This window comes from Geotrypetes seraphini, chromosome 1 (genome assembly GCF_902459505.1).
Source record: "Geotrypetes seraphini chromosome 1, aGeoSer1.1, whole genome shotgun sequence".
Taxonomy (NCBI): domain Eukaryota; kingdom Metazoa; phylum Chordata; class Amphibia; order Gymnophiona; family Dermophiidae; genus Geotrypetes; species Geotrypetes seraphini.
Genome location: NC_047084.1, coordinates 93,694,632 through 93,711,225, shown reverse-complemented (window position 1 = coordinate 93,711,225; position 16,594 = coordinate 93,694,632). Strand labels below are relative to the sequence as shown.

At 41.8% G+C, this 16,594-nt stretch overlaps 1 protein-coding gene across 2 annotated transcripts in view; it reads right to left on the bottom strand.

The window, feature by feature from the left end:
* Positions 1-16,594, bottom strand: part of PSTPIP2 (proline-serine-threonine phosphatase interacting protein 2) — a 151,049-nt gene that overhangs the window by 66,001 nt on the left and 68,454 nt on the right. For both annotated transcript variants that reach the window (XM_033935170.1, XM_033935178.1), the window contains exons 4-5: positions 11,110-11,144; positions 6,899-7,005 (exon numbers count right to left, since the gene is read on the bottom strand). In XM_033935170.1, coding sequence (XP_033791061.1) covers positions 6,899-7,005; positions 11,110-11,144 — 142 coding nt within the window. The remainder of the gene's footprint in view (positions 1-6,898; positions 7,006-11,109; positions 11,145-16,594) is intronic.

Genomic DNA, 16,594 nt, shown 5'->3' with positions numbered 1-16,594 from the left:
CATGAGCCAGGGTCTGGGCTTTATCCTACTGTATGAGATTGATTCAACACAGGCAAAGTTCTCAACAGGGTCAAGAATGAAAAGCACTAGGGAAACAGGGCTTTCACTTCTTTTCTTCTTTAAGTTTGTAGTTTTTGTTTTTGTTTCACATTTACCGCCTTTTATCTGAGGACCAGTGAAGGTCTCTGTATTTTTATTTTATCTTTAAGGGTGATGTCTCCAAATGGGTTAGTTTTACACATGGCCATCATAGACACGGACAGAGCACACCAAACAGTACAGCAAAAAAAAAAAAAAAAAGTACTAAGGACCTCAACAAACAGGGACTTGTCATTATTAATCCAACACGAGCCATGCATCAAGGGCCGGCCAATGAGCAAAAATGCGATTACTAAACTTCGGGGATCAGAATCGGTCCTAAAGCCGGAGCACAGAGAGAAATCTCAAAGTCCACTCTCCATTTTCAGTCCAGTTTTTCCATGCAGCTTATTGGCTGGCTAAGCTTCCTTAGGAATGTCTGGCCAATAGGTACTGCTCCCGCCTCCTCTGCAGCCCACAGACACTGCCTTTAAGCTTCTTTAAGAATGTCTGACCTATGGACTGCAGGGGGAGGCAGAAGCAGTAGCTAAAGAGACACTACCTTAGCAACTTTCAGCCTATTGGCTGGCTAAGCTTTCTTAGGAATGTCTGACCAATCGGCTGCAGGGGGAGGTGGGAACATTGGCAAAATCCCCCAAATGAAACCTGTGGCTCTTTTCGTAGCCATAACGGAAGTACAGATTTTGAACAAGGAATTAAAAGCATTTCCCTCCGTAGAGACAGCTGGAAAATAACATTTAAAAAAATGAATTTTTTTTTAAGACCATCTTTAAAAAGGACCACAAAATTCATCAAATGGGGAGGGGGTTCTCTTCACCCCAGAAAGCATGTCATAGTACTGAATTATTTTTAAATCTATTTTTCAGAAAAGTCTCAGAAGCAAAACTTGAAAATGAATAATCTGAATTCAATTAGTGTCAGAGCAATTTTGGGTTACATGTGTTCATCCGGTTACCCTTTTATTTTAAAATTTTATATCCTGCCTAATACCCTTTTAAGACACAAATTCATAGATGTTCTCTCAGAGTTTCTGCAGTTGGCATTGTGATTGGGAACAGGGCCGTCCACCAATTTGAATTTTGGCGGGAAAGTCAGTTGGTCAGAAATTTGAATTTTGTTGTGAAAGTCCATAGAATGGAAAAAGTCTCTGGTAGGTTTAAAGATGTTCTGCTCGTAGAGCTGGAGCTCTCAATCAGATTAGTGAACCCACTATTTCCAAAGTCACACTGCAGACTTCAGAGCATACCCTGAAGAAAGCCACAGCATGGTGGCTGAAATGCCGGGTTCTACCTGACAAAGACACAGCGAGACCCGGAAACCTGCAATAAGCATAAATTCATAGAGTTTTTGCCATACACGAATAGAAAACACCATCTGCCTTGGCTGTTTCCAGTAGTAAAAAAATAAAAATAAAAATTACCTCTCTTTTGCATCAGGTTTTCTACTCCCATTCTGTATGCAGCCATAACCAAAAGCCACACATCCTTTTTTCAACTGCAGACCACAAACAATTTAAGGAAGGAGATATTGATAATTTTACAAGCTTTCGGCTCTCATGGCTGTGTATACACACCTTTTTAAATAGATTATCTGCTTTGAATGCATTTAAAAAATAAACCTGAATACCGAGTCAAAGGATGTGTAAGTTCCATAGGCTTTTACAAGAATAAATACAACTGTTAGCAATCAGGGGAGGATCCCCGCCTTGGGTGAATCTTTTCATAAAGGCAGTAAATAAAATCCAAATAGATAAATGCTTCCAGCTACCAAACAATTTTTACTTCATGACAAATTCACATTTCTTGTACTATGGCTCCATGAAGCAGCCTAAGTAGGACTTCTCTTTCTGTCAAATACTTCCGGGTCCAAAGATGGAAACCGGTTTCCTCTCAGTGGCTGCACCCATTGGTGATACACAAATACAGCCAAAAAAAAGAAGCAACTTGCCATACAAGGCTATTCGGTTGATTTTCAACTTGAAAAAATGTGATCATGTAACTGAATTCTATTGGTAGCTACATTGGCTCCCAGTTGAGGCAAGAATATTACTGTTACAAGACATTGTTGGCCTTATACCTGATTATATTATTGATCACTTTAAATTTACTGACAGAAAACGTTTTTGTCTCGGCATTTTAGATTATTTTTTATTATTAATTATTATTTAGGTATTTATATATTGCCTATCAAGGTTATTTAAGCGGCTTACAATCAGGTACTCAAGCATTTTCCCTATCTGTCCTGATAGGCTCACAACCTATCTAACATACCTGGTGCAATGGAGGATTAAGTGACTTGCCCAGGGTTACAAGGAGCAGCACGGGATTTGAACCCACAACCTCAGGGTGCTCAGGCTGTAGTTCTAACCATTAGGCCACTCCTACTGTAAAAGGTTGCACATTAAAAAAGATTTTTCCATAGAATTTTATCTTTTCAAGCTGGATCAACTGATAAACTCCAATTCCTATCATTCCTGTAGAAAATTTCTATAGACTTACTTATTTGACAAATTCTTCTGAATGTGATTATAATACACTCTGCTTGTACAGTCTCTTGATCGTTGTTAACGCCGTTGAACTGAGAGGTTACTGCAGTATCTAAGTGAGTTTGTTATATTATGTATGAACGATATAACAAAAAAGGCATGTGAGATGTCCAATCCATCCACAACAATTTTATTGTATAAATTCTGTAATGGTGCAAACTCTCTGTTGAAATGCCAATACGATTTTTCAGTTACACTGATTTTATGCCACAACCTGTCACATGGTTCATTTTGTTATATTTGTGCACTTTGGACAGCATCAAGTGTATTGTTGTCCCCTGAGGAAGGCATTCCAACTTCAGCATTTGGAACCTATGACAATACCAGACTTTACAGTCTATGGCCCAGAAATATCGAAGAAGAGAAGAGTAAATCTAAACATGAGTAAATCTAATCATGAGTATAACTTACGGGCAGACTGGATGGACCATTCAGGTCTTTATCTGCCGTCATTTACTATGTTACTATGCTGAAACTAGGATCCTTGTTGGAACCCGCAATCACAGACTTTATACTATAAAACTGTTGTGGCTGGATTGGACATCTCACTTGCCTTTTTTTATATACAAATGCATCATGGGAGCAAGTCTCAAAGCTGTTTTACTTATGGAAATAGACTTTTTGAAAATTGCATATCCTCCCTGAAAAGCCATCATATATAGAACATAAGAATAGCCTTACCGGGTTAGACCAATGGTCCATCAAGCCCAGTAGCCCGTTCTCACAGTGGCCAATCCAGGTCACTAGTACCTAGCCAAAACCCAAGGAGTAGCAACATTCCATTCAGAATCCTAAAGAATAGCAAGATTCTGGAATTCCAAAGAGTAGCAACATTCTTTGCTACCAATACAGGGCAAGCAGAGGCTTCCTCCATGTCTGTCTCAATAAAAGACTATGGACTTTTCCTCCAGGAAGTTGTCCAAACCTTTCTTAAAACCAGCTACGCTATCTGCTCTTACCACAACCTCTGGCAATACTTTCCAGAGCTTAACTTCTCTGAGTGAAAAAATATTTCCTCCTATTGGTTTTAAAAGTATTTCCCTGTAACTTCATAGTGTCCCCCTAGTTTTTGTAATTTTTGACGGAGTGAAAAATTGATCCACTTGTACCCATTCTACTCCACTCAAGATTTTGTAGACTTCGATCATTTCTCCCCTCAACCTTCTCTTTTCCAAGCTGAAGAGTCCTAACCGTTTTAGTCTTTCCTCATATGAGAGGAGTTCCATCCCCTTTATCATTTTGGTCTCTCTTCTTTGAACCTTTTCTAGTGCCGCTATATCTTTCTTAAGATAAGGAGACCAGAACTGAATGCAGGTGAGATTCCACCATGGAACGATACAGAGGCATTATAACATTCTTAGTCTTGTTAACCATCCCTTTTTAAATAATTTCTAGCATATTGTGTGTTTTTTGGCTGCTGTCACACATTGGGTGGAAGGTTTCATCGAATTGTCTACAAGGACACCCAGATCCTTTTCTTGGGTGCTAAGCCCCAAGGTGGACCCTAGCATCTGGTAACTGTGATTTGGGTTATTCTTTCCAATGTGCATCACTTTGCATTTGTCCACATTAAATTTCATCTGCCACTTGGATGCTCAGTCTTCCAATTTCCTAAGGTCTGCCTGCAATTTTTCACAATCTGCATGTGTTTTAATAACTTTGAACAGTTTAGTGTCATCTGCAAATTGAATTACCTGACTCGTTCCAATTTCCAGATCATTTATAAATAAGTTAAATAGCATCAGTCCCAGTACAGATCCCTGTAGCACTCCACTGTTTCCTCTATTGAGAAAAATGACTATTTAACCCTACCCTCTATTCTCTATCCGATAACCAATTCCTAATTCACAACTGAACTTTGCCACCTATCCCATGACTAATTTTCTCAGGAGCCTCTCATGAGGAACTTTGTCAAAAGCTTTCTGAAAATCTAGATACACTACATCAACCGGCTCACTTTTATCCACATGTTTATTCACACCTTCAAAGAAGTCAAGCAAATTGGTAAGGAAAGATCTCCCTCGGCTGAACCCATGCTGACTCTGTCTCATTAAATCATGTGGTCTATGTGTTCCACAATTTTAGTTTTTTATAATTGTTTCTACCATTTTGCCTGGCACTGAAGTCAGGCTTACCAGTCTGTAATTTCCCGGATCTCCCCTGGAACCCTTTTAAAAAATCGGCGTAACACTGGCCACCCTCCAGTGTTCAGGGTTGAGCTGAGATGTTCCTGGGAGTGGAGTTACAGTGGAAACTGCAACAATGAATGAAGTTCTGTGTTTCAAAAACAACATACAGTGTTGTAGCCAGAAAATGTGCCACATGCAGTGGTTTGGAAGAATCTTTCCCTTGGGCAAAGGGCTAGCACAGGTGGACTTTGTAACAATGTTGGCCTTATTTGGTCAACTGAAACCATGGTGTACATCCGAGAATGCATTGTGCAGGGTCAGGTGTCACTATTTTTCAAGAGGACAACATGGAGGCACTTTTCAGGTGTGCAGGAGACCTTGGGGGAGGGGGGGAGGGAACCACTAGACCACTATGGTTTTATGTTATGGGTATAGGGGTGGGAAGACCAGAAGATGGTGCTAAAAATTCACGTGGAAATTTAGGCATGTATCCAATTTCCATGTGTAATTAAATTGAATGCCACAACACTAAAGCCCAGATTCTGTAACCAGTGCCATCTTCCGATCGCGTGTCCATCACGCAATGGCGCCAGATACAGAATCGTGTCTCTGGCAAAGGTAGATGCCAATCTATGATGTGTATTGCGCCAACAGAGGCGCTTTAGGCCACCAACGCCACTTCAGGCATTAGCTAAACCCACAGTGGCGTTCAGCGGCCTAAAGCACCTCCGTAGGCACGATTCTGGTGCTGATTTTTTAGGTGCAAGTAGGCGCCTTAAAATTCACTTAAAAACGCCATTTGAACAATGTATTTAACAGAGCTTGGTTGCCTACCAGTGCCTAAAAGTTCAGCACCAGTTTGAGAATCCAGGCCTTAATGTCAATAATTGATGCTACAGGAGAAAGTACCTTCTCACACTGGAGAAATAGAAAAAAAAAACCAGTGAAGGCTACCTCTGAATGTACTGATAAACATCACCAGAACTCAATACTGTTTTGCTTTATTGAAAGGCCCGCGTTGTTATCTACCAAACGTCTTACCACTACATTTGTTAGACAACAACGCGGGCCTTTCAGTTCATATTTAGACTCAGAAACACAATAGTGCAACACCATATCGAGTTCTGGTGATGTTTATCAGTACATTCAGGATTCAAGACTACAGAGGTTTGCTTAATTAAACCTAGACTTCTATCAGGACTCCTGATGCAGGTCATTTAGGCCAAAACACGTGAGAGATTAGAGAAACTGGGTCTCTTCTCTCTTGAAAAGAGGAGACTGAGAGGGGACATGATTGAAACGTTCAAGATAATGAAGGGAATAGACTTAGTAGATAAAGACAGGTTATTCACCCTCTCCAAGGTAGGGAGAATGAGAGGACACTCTCTAAAGTTGAAAGGGGATAGATTCCGTACAAACATAAGGAAGTTCTTCTTCACCCAGAGAGTGGTGGAAAACTGGAACGCTCTTCCGGAGGCTGTTATAGGGGAAAACACCCTCCAGGGATTCAAGACAAAGTTAGACAAGTTCCTGTTGAACCAGAAAGTATACAGGTAAGGCTAGACTTAGTCAGGGCACTGGTCTTTGTCCTAAGGGCTGCCACAGGAGCGGACTGCTGGGCACGATGGACCACTGGTCTGACCCAGCAGCGGCAATTCTTATGTTATGTGAATGAATAGAAAACTGTAGAACACAGAGGTCGCCTTCGCTGTTTTTTTTCCATTTCTCTTGATGACAAGCTATACAAGTTGCATGTATAAAAATTATTTCAATCGGCACCATAAGTCTTTATTCATGATTACTTGGAAATTTTTCCCTTTTTTTAATAGACCTCTCCAGTTATTTCTGGCCTGGGAATAATATGCAAGTTTCTTGAGGTTTCTTACAAAATCCTCAATTGTGGCATGAAATCCAGATATTGGGCGTTGAGTTTGATGGGGGCAAGGACTCGCTTGCCCTGTCCCTAGCTTCTCCATGTCTGGCTGGCCTAGGGTGCTGAGGACCAGATTTGGGAATTGAACTGAAGACCCATTGTAAAGCGCACAATATTATCACTAAGTCACCAGGTTGTCCCCAGTTGTTCTTTTAAGAAAGGCCAGATGCTTACTTGGAAAATATATCTCACCTTTTTCCGCTGCTGCTTCTGCCTTTCCTTGAATTCCTCCATCTTTCTGGTCTCATCTCGTAGAACCTGTGCCAGCTGGATATGACATTGTCCCACATTCTCTACCTCTGCAATCAATTTGATTTCATATATGAAAGTTTTCTTATCAAAATATCTCCCTCCAGTTATAGCATAAAAACAGCACACAATAACAACCAACAGACATTTTTTTTATTCAGGCATTTCACTGAATTGAAACTTACCTATTCTAGAGAATTCTCTTATGGTTTGGGGATTCAATGATGTAAGGAGAAGATCATTTTATATAAGTTGTTTTTGTCTATTGATTTTATTTGATCATGTATGTATCTGTTGTTAGCCGCATAGGTTTTAGGCGGTTAATAAATATTTTAAATAAATAAATAAAAACACAAATATTCAATAGGAATAACATAATGTCAAATATCCCCCTCTACAATAAGTCAGGTGTCTATTATAAATTTACTCAACATACACCTTCTTCTGCTGCCTAAAGCCTGGGAGCGAGTATAGGCTGTGATCTGGTCTACATATTCTTTGGTTGTATGGAAAGGAATGAGGTGGCCTAAATGCTAGAATGGAAGACTGGGAAGAAGAAGATGGACCAAGTCCTCTTCTTCAGCAAAGTACAAGCACGCACATGCTACAAATTCTATTGCACGCTATTCAAAGCCCTGAATGGCAATGGACCAACCTATCTAAACAATCGCCTAAAGAGGAGCAACACATTCAGACCAAGGAGATGGTCAGACCAAGGTACCCTTCACTCACCCCCCAATCAAAAGCATACGACATAAGAAAATATATGACGGCCTCCTAGCCACCCAAGCAGCAAAACTAGACCACCACATCTCCAATCTGCCGATCACAACGTCCAACTACAAAACCTTCAGGAGAGAATTAAAAAACCAAGTCATTCAGGAAATTGGTCAAGTCAAACTAACCTTCTCAATATATCCCCGGACCCTAATGATTCTTCTAATTATCTATCTTGTAATCTCACTGGGTATGCTGAAAGGTACTGGCGGAATAGAAAACACTAATGCAATGTAATTTATTTTAGAAAACTTTGGCATATAGATAAGATGCAATAAAGTAAACTTGAGAATTAACCATTTTACTAGTAGTAGAAATGGACAGGATCTTTGGGAGCAGCTGTTTTCTTGTTATATAACAAATGAAAGCAAGTAATAGAGGAGGTATTTAAATCTTTATTGGTGTGAGCAGAGCAGTGGTGTATATTTGGATGAAATGCAGTACACCCAAATTGATTCAATGTGGGGTTTGATCGGAACTTTTCTTTTTAAAGTAGTGAACTCCATTGGCAGATCATTTCTTAGAGAGTTCTGATTGGTAGGGTAAAATCATGTGGTCTGTTTTCAAAACTGTAATTGATTAAAGGTCTTTGATGACTGGAAGATAATATCACATGACTTAAAGAATATCACATGACTTAAAGAATATCACATGACTTAAAGAAAAACAATAACTTCTACTGAACTCTCTACCGTGGCTTTGCAAAAGGGGCCCTGAAGAGAAAATTCATTAAAGCACGCTAACCACTAAAGACACCCATAGGAATATAATGGGTGTCTTTAGTAGTTAGCGTGCGCTAATGCAAATGCACGTGCTAACACGTTTAGCGCCCTTTGATGAATCCCCCCCCCCCCTCTAAGTTTGTTTCACTTAGAAAACTGTGCAAAATGTAGTCAGTTGCTTGCTCCTGCATAAAATTGGACAGGAGCAACTGTGTGTTTTCTTTTTCAATTTAGTAATTTTCCCTCAAACATTTTCATGTGGCTCAGTTTTCTTAGATGCACAAAAAGAGTTTGGAACTCAATAAATAAAAACTAAAAAAAAAATAAAAAAGAATTCGGTCATTAATGAGAGGATTCTTGTTGCACAGTTTGCTGACCTTCAAGTGTGTTCCATTCTGCTACCCCTCAATATCTTTCCTCGCTTCTCTCTCCTTATACACCTCCCAGAGAACTCCGTTCCTCAGATAAGTCGCTCTTAGCTGTACCTTTCTTCTCCACTGCCAGTTCCAGACTTTGTTCCTTTCATCTAGTTACCTCCTATACCTGGAATAAATTACCCGAGTTTGTCCGTCAAGCCCCTTCCCTTCCCTTGTTTAAAAGCAGACTGAAAACCCACCTTTTTAATATAGCTTTCAATCCTTAACCCTACTTCTCTGCCCTCCAATCCAGCCAGCTGATTAACCGTTCCCCTTAACTATATCCATGACATCCTCTTTGTCTCTCTTATCTCTTTAGATTGTAAGCTCTTTCGAGCAGGGACTGTTTTCTTATTCTTTGTGACTCTGTATAGCACTGCATATGCCTGGTAGTGCTATAGAAATAATTCATAGTAGTAGTAGTAGTAGTAGTAGTAGTAGTAGTAGTAGTAGTGTGAAGAGTTTCAGTCTTTGGGAAGCAGAGCTAAGATTGTGATGTCATAATGCCTCATTCCACCAATAAGAGCCAACCTCATCAGTGATGTCACAATGGCTTGATTGTCCTGTACTCCCCTCTGGCCTCCAACCCAGCCAGCAGATTAACCGTTCCCCTTAACTGTATCCATGGCATCCTGTTTGTCTGTCTTGCCTGTTTAGATTGTAAGCTCTTTCGAGCAGGGACTCTTTTCTTCTTCTTTGTGACTTTGTGCAGTGCTGCGTGCGTCTGATAGTGATATAGAAATAATTAATAGTAGTAGTAGTAGATTGTTAAAACAACTGACTGTATTCCCCGGTGATGGGACAAAAGCGCGCAAGACAGATGTGCGCTGACATTTGAGAGCAGACAATTGAGCGTAAGACTTCAGCGTGCAGCTCTAAAAGCTTATTTTAAAGGGCTCAAATAGGGGTGTGGGGGGGGAACCCCCACACTTTACTTAATACTGTTTGTGCTGCCGTGTTGGGGGTGTGTGGGGGTGTAACCCCCCCCCACACACACACATTATACAGAAAACTTTTTTCCTATTTTTTCAGGGAAAAGTTGTTTTCTGTATAATGGAGGGGTTACAACCCCCCAAAACCACCCCCAATGGCAGCGCCAACAATGTAAAGTAAAGTGTGGGGGTCCCCTCTCATACCCCCCATCGGAGCCCTTTAAAATAAGCTTTTAGAGCGGCGTGCTGAAGTCTTGCGCTCAATTGTCCGCTCTCAAATGTCGGCACGCATTTGTCTCGCGCACATATGACTGTAAACCATATTCCCCAGGCCTTTTCTTTCTAGTGGCATAACTACACCAAACAGTATGGTGACCAAGTAGGTGGCATTTAGGAGAATAATTTCTGGAATGGGTTAAACATTGGCTGCTTTCTCCTAGTACGGAAAGGAAAAAGGATTTGGATTCGTAGTTTATGCATTTTCACTAGTAGTTCAAGGCAGGAGTGTAGCCAAACATCCAATTTTGAGCAGGCCTGATCCCAAATGAGTAGTCATGAAAAACAACCCCCCTGCCTCCTCTGCCTGGCATCTTTCCCTCCCCCCCCAGGCAATTGGAGGGTCACTTAACTCCACTATCCCGACCCTAACTCATGATATCTATAAATCTTTTAGGTTTTCACCGGCAGCGAGCAGCAACTCATTTCCCTTACTCGCACTGGCTCTGAGCCACAAATGGGAAGTTGTTTGCTGCCAACAAAGAGCTAAAGGATTTAAAGGTGCCTGGGGTTCAGGGGAGTGGAATTAAGTGAACCCCCCAATCTCCTGGAGGGAGAGATGCTGGGAATCTTCAGCTGGTGGGTCTTAGGGATCCCCGCCAGCCACATTGCTGCACAGCATCTTGTTTATCTGTCTTGCCTGTGTAGATTGTAAGCTCTTTCAAGCAGGGACTGTTTTCTTACTCTTTGTGACTCTGTACAGTGCTGCGTGCGTCTGGTAGCGCTATAGAAATAATTAGCAGTAGTAGAAGTAGTTCTGCTGCTGGGTGGGCCTGAGTCCAAAGTGAGTGGGCCTGTGCCCACCAGAGCCCACCTGTGGCTAGGCCACTGGTTCAAGCCGAGTTGCATTCAGGTACTGCATGCATGCCCATCATGCAAAGAGACTTCAAGAAGAGAATGTGCAACGAGACTTCATTACATTTCCCTCTTTCTCAACATACCTACCTCAAGAAGCCTTCCAAAGTAATACCACTCATACTACAGGACATATTGCCCATCCTAAAGGAAAGTGGGACTGACTGACTACTTACGCTGTTTGAAGCTGTCAAGAGCCCTCTTCAATGTGCTAAGGAAAAAATAAGAGAAACATCAAGTAAACCTTGTGAACTGTTTGTTTAAAATATTAAGTATGTTCCTTCTGTTCACCGACTAGATTTTAAGTAGTTAATACAATTTTTAAATATATAAAATTAGCATGAAAAATGTTCTTCCTATTGGTTTTCTTTTTGCGACTCCTTGTCAAAATGGAGTCTGGAATGCCAAAATTTGACCCTGGCCCATTAAATGTGAGATATTAAGGGGCTAATAATAAAAAAAAAAGTCTAAAAAGTGGCCTAAATAGGTACTTGAACGATCAAAAAGCCTGATCATCCAAGTACCCATAACCAAAGCTGGTTTTAGACGAATCGAAGGACTGGTTCCTCCTTCGCCTAAAAACTCTTGTATTGGGCATTTGGGACTTAGGCCTTTTTTTTGGCTGATTATATGTTGTTAGGGTAGACGTAGTGGTGGTCTGGGTGCGTAGAGGTAGGCCATTATTTTTTGAAAAAAACCTCCATTTGGAAGGGTTTTTTTTTGAGAATGGACATTTTCTCTGCTTCTACTTTCAGCGTTTAGGGCCTAGGCCAAAAGGGGACTTAGACCTTTTTTTTATTATTATGCCCTTCCACGTGTCACAGTACACAAGAATCGAAGTGGCATTTAAACTCCCGTAACATACCTAAACAGTATTTGATGCCTATTCAAAAACAAGTGCTCAGAGTTTCAGTTGAATATCAGACCATGCACTGGGCAAAAAACCCAGATACAGTGGTACCTCGGTTTACGAGTACACCAGTTTGCGAGTGTTTTGCAAGACGAGCAAAACATTTGCAAAATCGGTGCCTCGGAAACCGAGCATGGCTCGATTTACGAGCACCACCCCCCCCCCCCCCCGACACGATTGGGCACCCCCCGCCGCTTCTTACCCTCATCTGGGCACTCTTGAAGATCGGCCCTCGTCTGCTGGGTCTTGAGCATCTGAGCATGCTCAAGGCCTGCGAGTTCACGTTCTGAACATGAACGTGAACTCGCAGGCCTTGAGCATGCTCAGATGCTCAAGGCCCAGCAGACGAGGAGTCCGATCTTCTAGAGTTCCCAGATGAGGATAAGAAGCGGCGGGGGTGTGCCCAATTGTGTCGGGGGGGGGGGCGGATCGTGTCAGGGGGGGTGCCCAATCGTGTCGGGGGGGTCGGTTCGAGGCAGGGGGGGTGCCTGATCGCAGGGGGGGGCCTTTGAGGGGAGCAATGCCGGTTCTCGGGGGGGGGGGGGGAACGCATCAAAGCGAGTTTCCATTATTTCCTATGGGGAAACTCGCTTTGATAAACGAGCATTTTGGATTACGAGCATGCTCCTGGAACAGATTATACTCGTAATCCAAGGTACTACTGTATTACAAAACGTCTGTAAATTCACTCTTCAATCATTGCACATGCTGTTAGCTTTCAATAACATGTAAAAAAAAATTCAAAAGCACTTATCTTGAAAACTATGTATTGTAGAGAAGTAAATTTCATTTCACTCTAACTCTGGGTTCTTTTGACACATTTCACTATCGCTGCATCAGAAAAAACCGTAATGGCAGTGAATGCTCAATCTCAAAATTGTGGTCTGTCTCATCCACCCGAATCTTCAACCAGAAGATGCTCAAGAACAATGGCAAATCCAGAGAGACCACTAGCGAAAAGGCCTCTCTACAAATCTGCAGCTTTCAACATTTATCCCATAGTTGTTTGTCATACACGTATAAATAAATACAAAACAGGTGGTTCTAAGGCATTGAATAACCTGCTCAGGGAAGCAGCTACAATTCTAAACACCTTACTGGGCAGATTGGATTAACCCTATTGGTCTTTATTTGCTGTCATTTACTTTGAGTACGTTAATATCCAGTTGACAGGCTGTTACAAGGCTTCTCCTTCTCTGCCAACAGACACAAGAGAAGCTCTCATTCCTACTTCGTTTCCCCCCCAGTTAGAGGTTGTAAACTGAAAAAACATCATAAACACCTTCTTTCACATCAAGCAGCATTGTGGTGTAAAGACCTAGATCAACTGCTTTCGCCCACTACTTATGAGGAATTCAGAAAACGTCTGAAAACTCAACTGTTCCTAAAGTATCTACACAACTGACCCACTCATCTTCTTTCTCCTCCATAGTGATTCCTCTGTCCTATTGATTTATAAGAACATAAGAACATAAGAAATGCCTCTGCTGGGTCAGACCCGAGGTCCATCGTGCCCAGCAGTCCGCTCACGCGGCGGCCCAACAGGTCCAGGACCTGTGCAGTAATCTTCTATCTATACCCCTCTATCCCCATTTCCAATAGGAATTTGTCCAATCCTTTCTTGAACCCCAGTACCGTACTCTGCCATTTCCGGTCCTATTAACAATAGTGATTAACAATAGTGATTTACAATAGTGACATCATGAACACCTTCTTTCACATCAAGCAGCATTGTGGGGTAAAGACCTAGATCAACTGCTTTCGCCCACTACTTATGAGGAATTCAGAAAACTTCTAAAAACTCAACTGTTCCTAAAGTATCTAGACAACTGACCCACTCATCTTCTTTCTCCTCCATAGTGATTCCTCTTGTCCTATTAATCTCTTTCTCCTCAACAACGCATTTCCGGTCCTATTAACTCTCCTCTTCCCCCCTCTTAAATTCAATCAATTTGTACCTCGCTTAATCTATTGTAAACCGCATAGAACTTAACGGTGTTGCGGTATATAAACTGTTATTATTATTATTATTATTATTATTACAAGTGTCCCTTAATATGGACTTCAGTATCCCTGGTGATAGAGCAGCAGCAGGCAGCGTGTGGAAAGTGCCCCATGAAGTTAAGCTTAGGGCTCCTTTTACGAAGCTGCGTTAGCAGTTTAATGCGCGTAATAGTGCGCACTAAACTGCCGGCCGCCCTAGACGCTAATGCCAGCATTGAGCTGGCGTTAGTTCTAACCACATAGCATGGGTTTAGCACGCGCTAAAAAGCTGCGTGCGCTAAAACCGCTAACGCGGCTTCGTAAAATGAGCCCTTAGCAGGTGCTGCAACACGAGAAATAAAACTAGAAATGCGGAACATAATAGAGACATTTGCTACACACATTTCCCTAAGCTAACATATTCCATTTCAAACATTCAAAATAAAATGCTTTTTTTTTTTTACCTTTTTTGCCTAATAAATAAATAGACTTTTTTTGTCCATCACATTGGTTCCAGTTCTCTTTTCTGCTTTCCTCTGTCTGTCATCTGCTAATTCTCTTTCAAGCGGCTGCTGTCATTTGTCTTATCTCCTCTATTCCCCCACTATACCTTCTCTAACATAACAATTGTTTATTTTTAAGTCTTTCCTCTCTTTTTTTTTTCTTTTCTGCCTCTGTCAACTCAAATTTCACCCTCTTTGTCACCCTTCTCAGCTACCTATAACATTTTCATATTCTCTCACCCACTGGCTCTGTCATTCCCTATCTCACTCCTTCCCCAGCTCTCTATTCCCTTTAATCTGCTCCCCATTACCATATTTCTACCCACTGTAATCACTATCCTCTCATCCATTTCCTTGTCACAATCTGGCCTCTCCCACATAGCTCCACCATTTCCAGTTCTTCCTCCCTACACTTTTCTGCTCCCTCTTTTTCCTTTCCCTGTTCTTGTAGCCTCTCATCCACCTGTCCCTTCTTTCTTCCCTCCTGCCCTCTACCCCATAGTCCAGCATTCTCCCTCTCTTCCCTCACTTAATGTGCAGTGACGGTGGCTAAGAAAGCAAATAGAATGTTAGGAATTATCAGGAAAAGAATGGAAAACAAAGATGAAAATTTTATAATGCTCTTGAATCACTCTATGGTATGGCCGCACCTCAAATACTGTGTGCAATTCTGGTAGCCTTATCTAAAAAATGATGTAGTAGAATTAGAAAAGGTACAGAGAAGGGCGATGAAAATGATAAAAGGGAAGGATGACTTTATGAGGTCTCTTTCCTCTTATGAGGAAAGGCTAAAGCAGTAGAGCTCTTCAGCTTGGAGAAGAGGCAGCTTAGGGGTGATAGAGGTCTATAAAATACTACGTGGAGTGGAATCTGAACCAATCAGAATCTTAGATCCTTTCCAGTGCATCCCAGGACTGTCCTGTTTCTAGATCGCCTGTCCCGTTGTCCTCACGCACAGCTTCGGGATGCCAAAATGTTCCGTTTTCAGAAAGAGCATCCCGAAGCTGTGCCCAAAACGTTGATTGTGAAGCCTGGGATGTCTCCCTGCTTCCCCAACACTGACGCAGCAACAGATCAGGTGCGTGCAGCGACTGAACAAGCCCTTCCCCACCCCCCACCCCCCCGACATCAATTCTGACGTCGGAAAGGAAGTTTCGGGCCAGCCAATCATTGCCTGGCTGGCCCGAAACTTTCTCTCCAACGTCAGAATTGACATCACGGGGGAAGGCTTGTGCAGTCGTTGCACACATCTAGCCTGTTGCTGTGTTGGCGTCGGCGGCTTGAGGGGCAAGGAGAGAGAAAGAAAAACAGAAAGAAAGAAAAAGGGGGCAGGGGGAGAGAAAGAAAAAAGGGGGCAGGGAGACAGAAAGAAAGAAAAGGGAAACAGGGAGAGAGAAAGAAAGAAAGAAAGAAAGAAAGAAAGAAAGAAAGGATGCACAGTCAGAACGAAGTGCAACCAGAAACTCATGAAATCACCAGACAACAAAGGTAGGAAAAATTATTTTATTTTCAATTTAGTGATCAAAATGTGTCAGTGTTGAGAATTTATATCTGCTGCCTATATTTTGCACTATATTTAACGGGTTCCGGGTGGGAGGGGGGACCTGTCCCGTTTTGAGAAAAAAAATTAATGGTCACGTTATGCATACCCTCTTCTCCTGTGATTCTGCCCCTGGCCCACATACTCCTTCCCCCAGCCCCACAGTTCCACTTCCTTTTTGTCCAAAAATTAAGACCTAAACAGAACAAATCAAACTGCTACAGATCCCTAACAGGAACTACAGGATAGCAGAATCCTTCACCTCACTCAGTCCCGCATGCAGAACATGTACAGACCCTCACCTAATGCAACACAAAGGAACCACAGACAGAAGTCAAAATAAAAACCACAAAAAGCCAGAATGAGAAGTCTAATATTGGAAAAAGAGAACAGAAATTCATTGCCACCTGAACTTTGCAGCATTCAAAAATAGAAGAGATGCAAAGAACATGATGGCAAATGAAGACCACACGGCCTATCTAGTGTGCCAAACCATACGAACTACGAGGGGGTACCGAAAAGTCTAACAAATTTCCTAAATTCTGAGCATTTATTTTGCCACTATAGCTGATAAGAACATTATTTTATTTTGCAAAGTGCCAATTTGCAGAATAGTAATGCTATGCTTTGGCATTGTTTCAGATCATTGACTGAACCATGTCAACGAAAAGTGTGAATTTTTTCAAGTGTGGAACTTCAAGCCGTCATCAAGTTCCTTTGCCTGC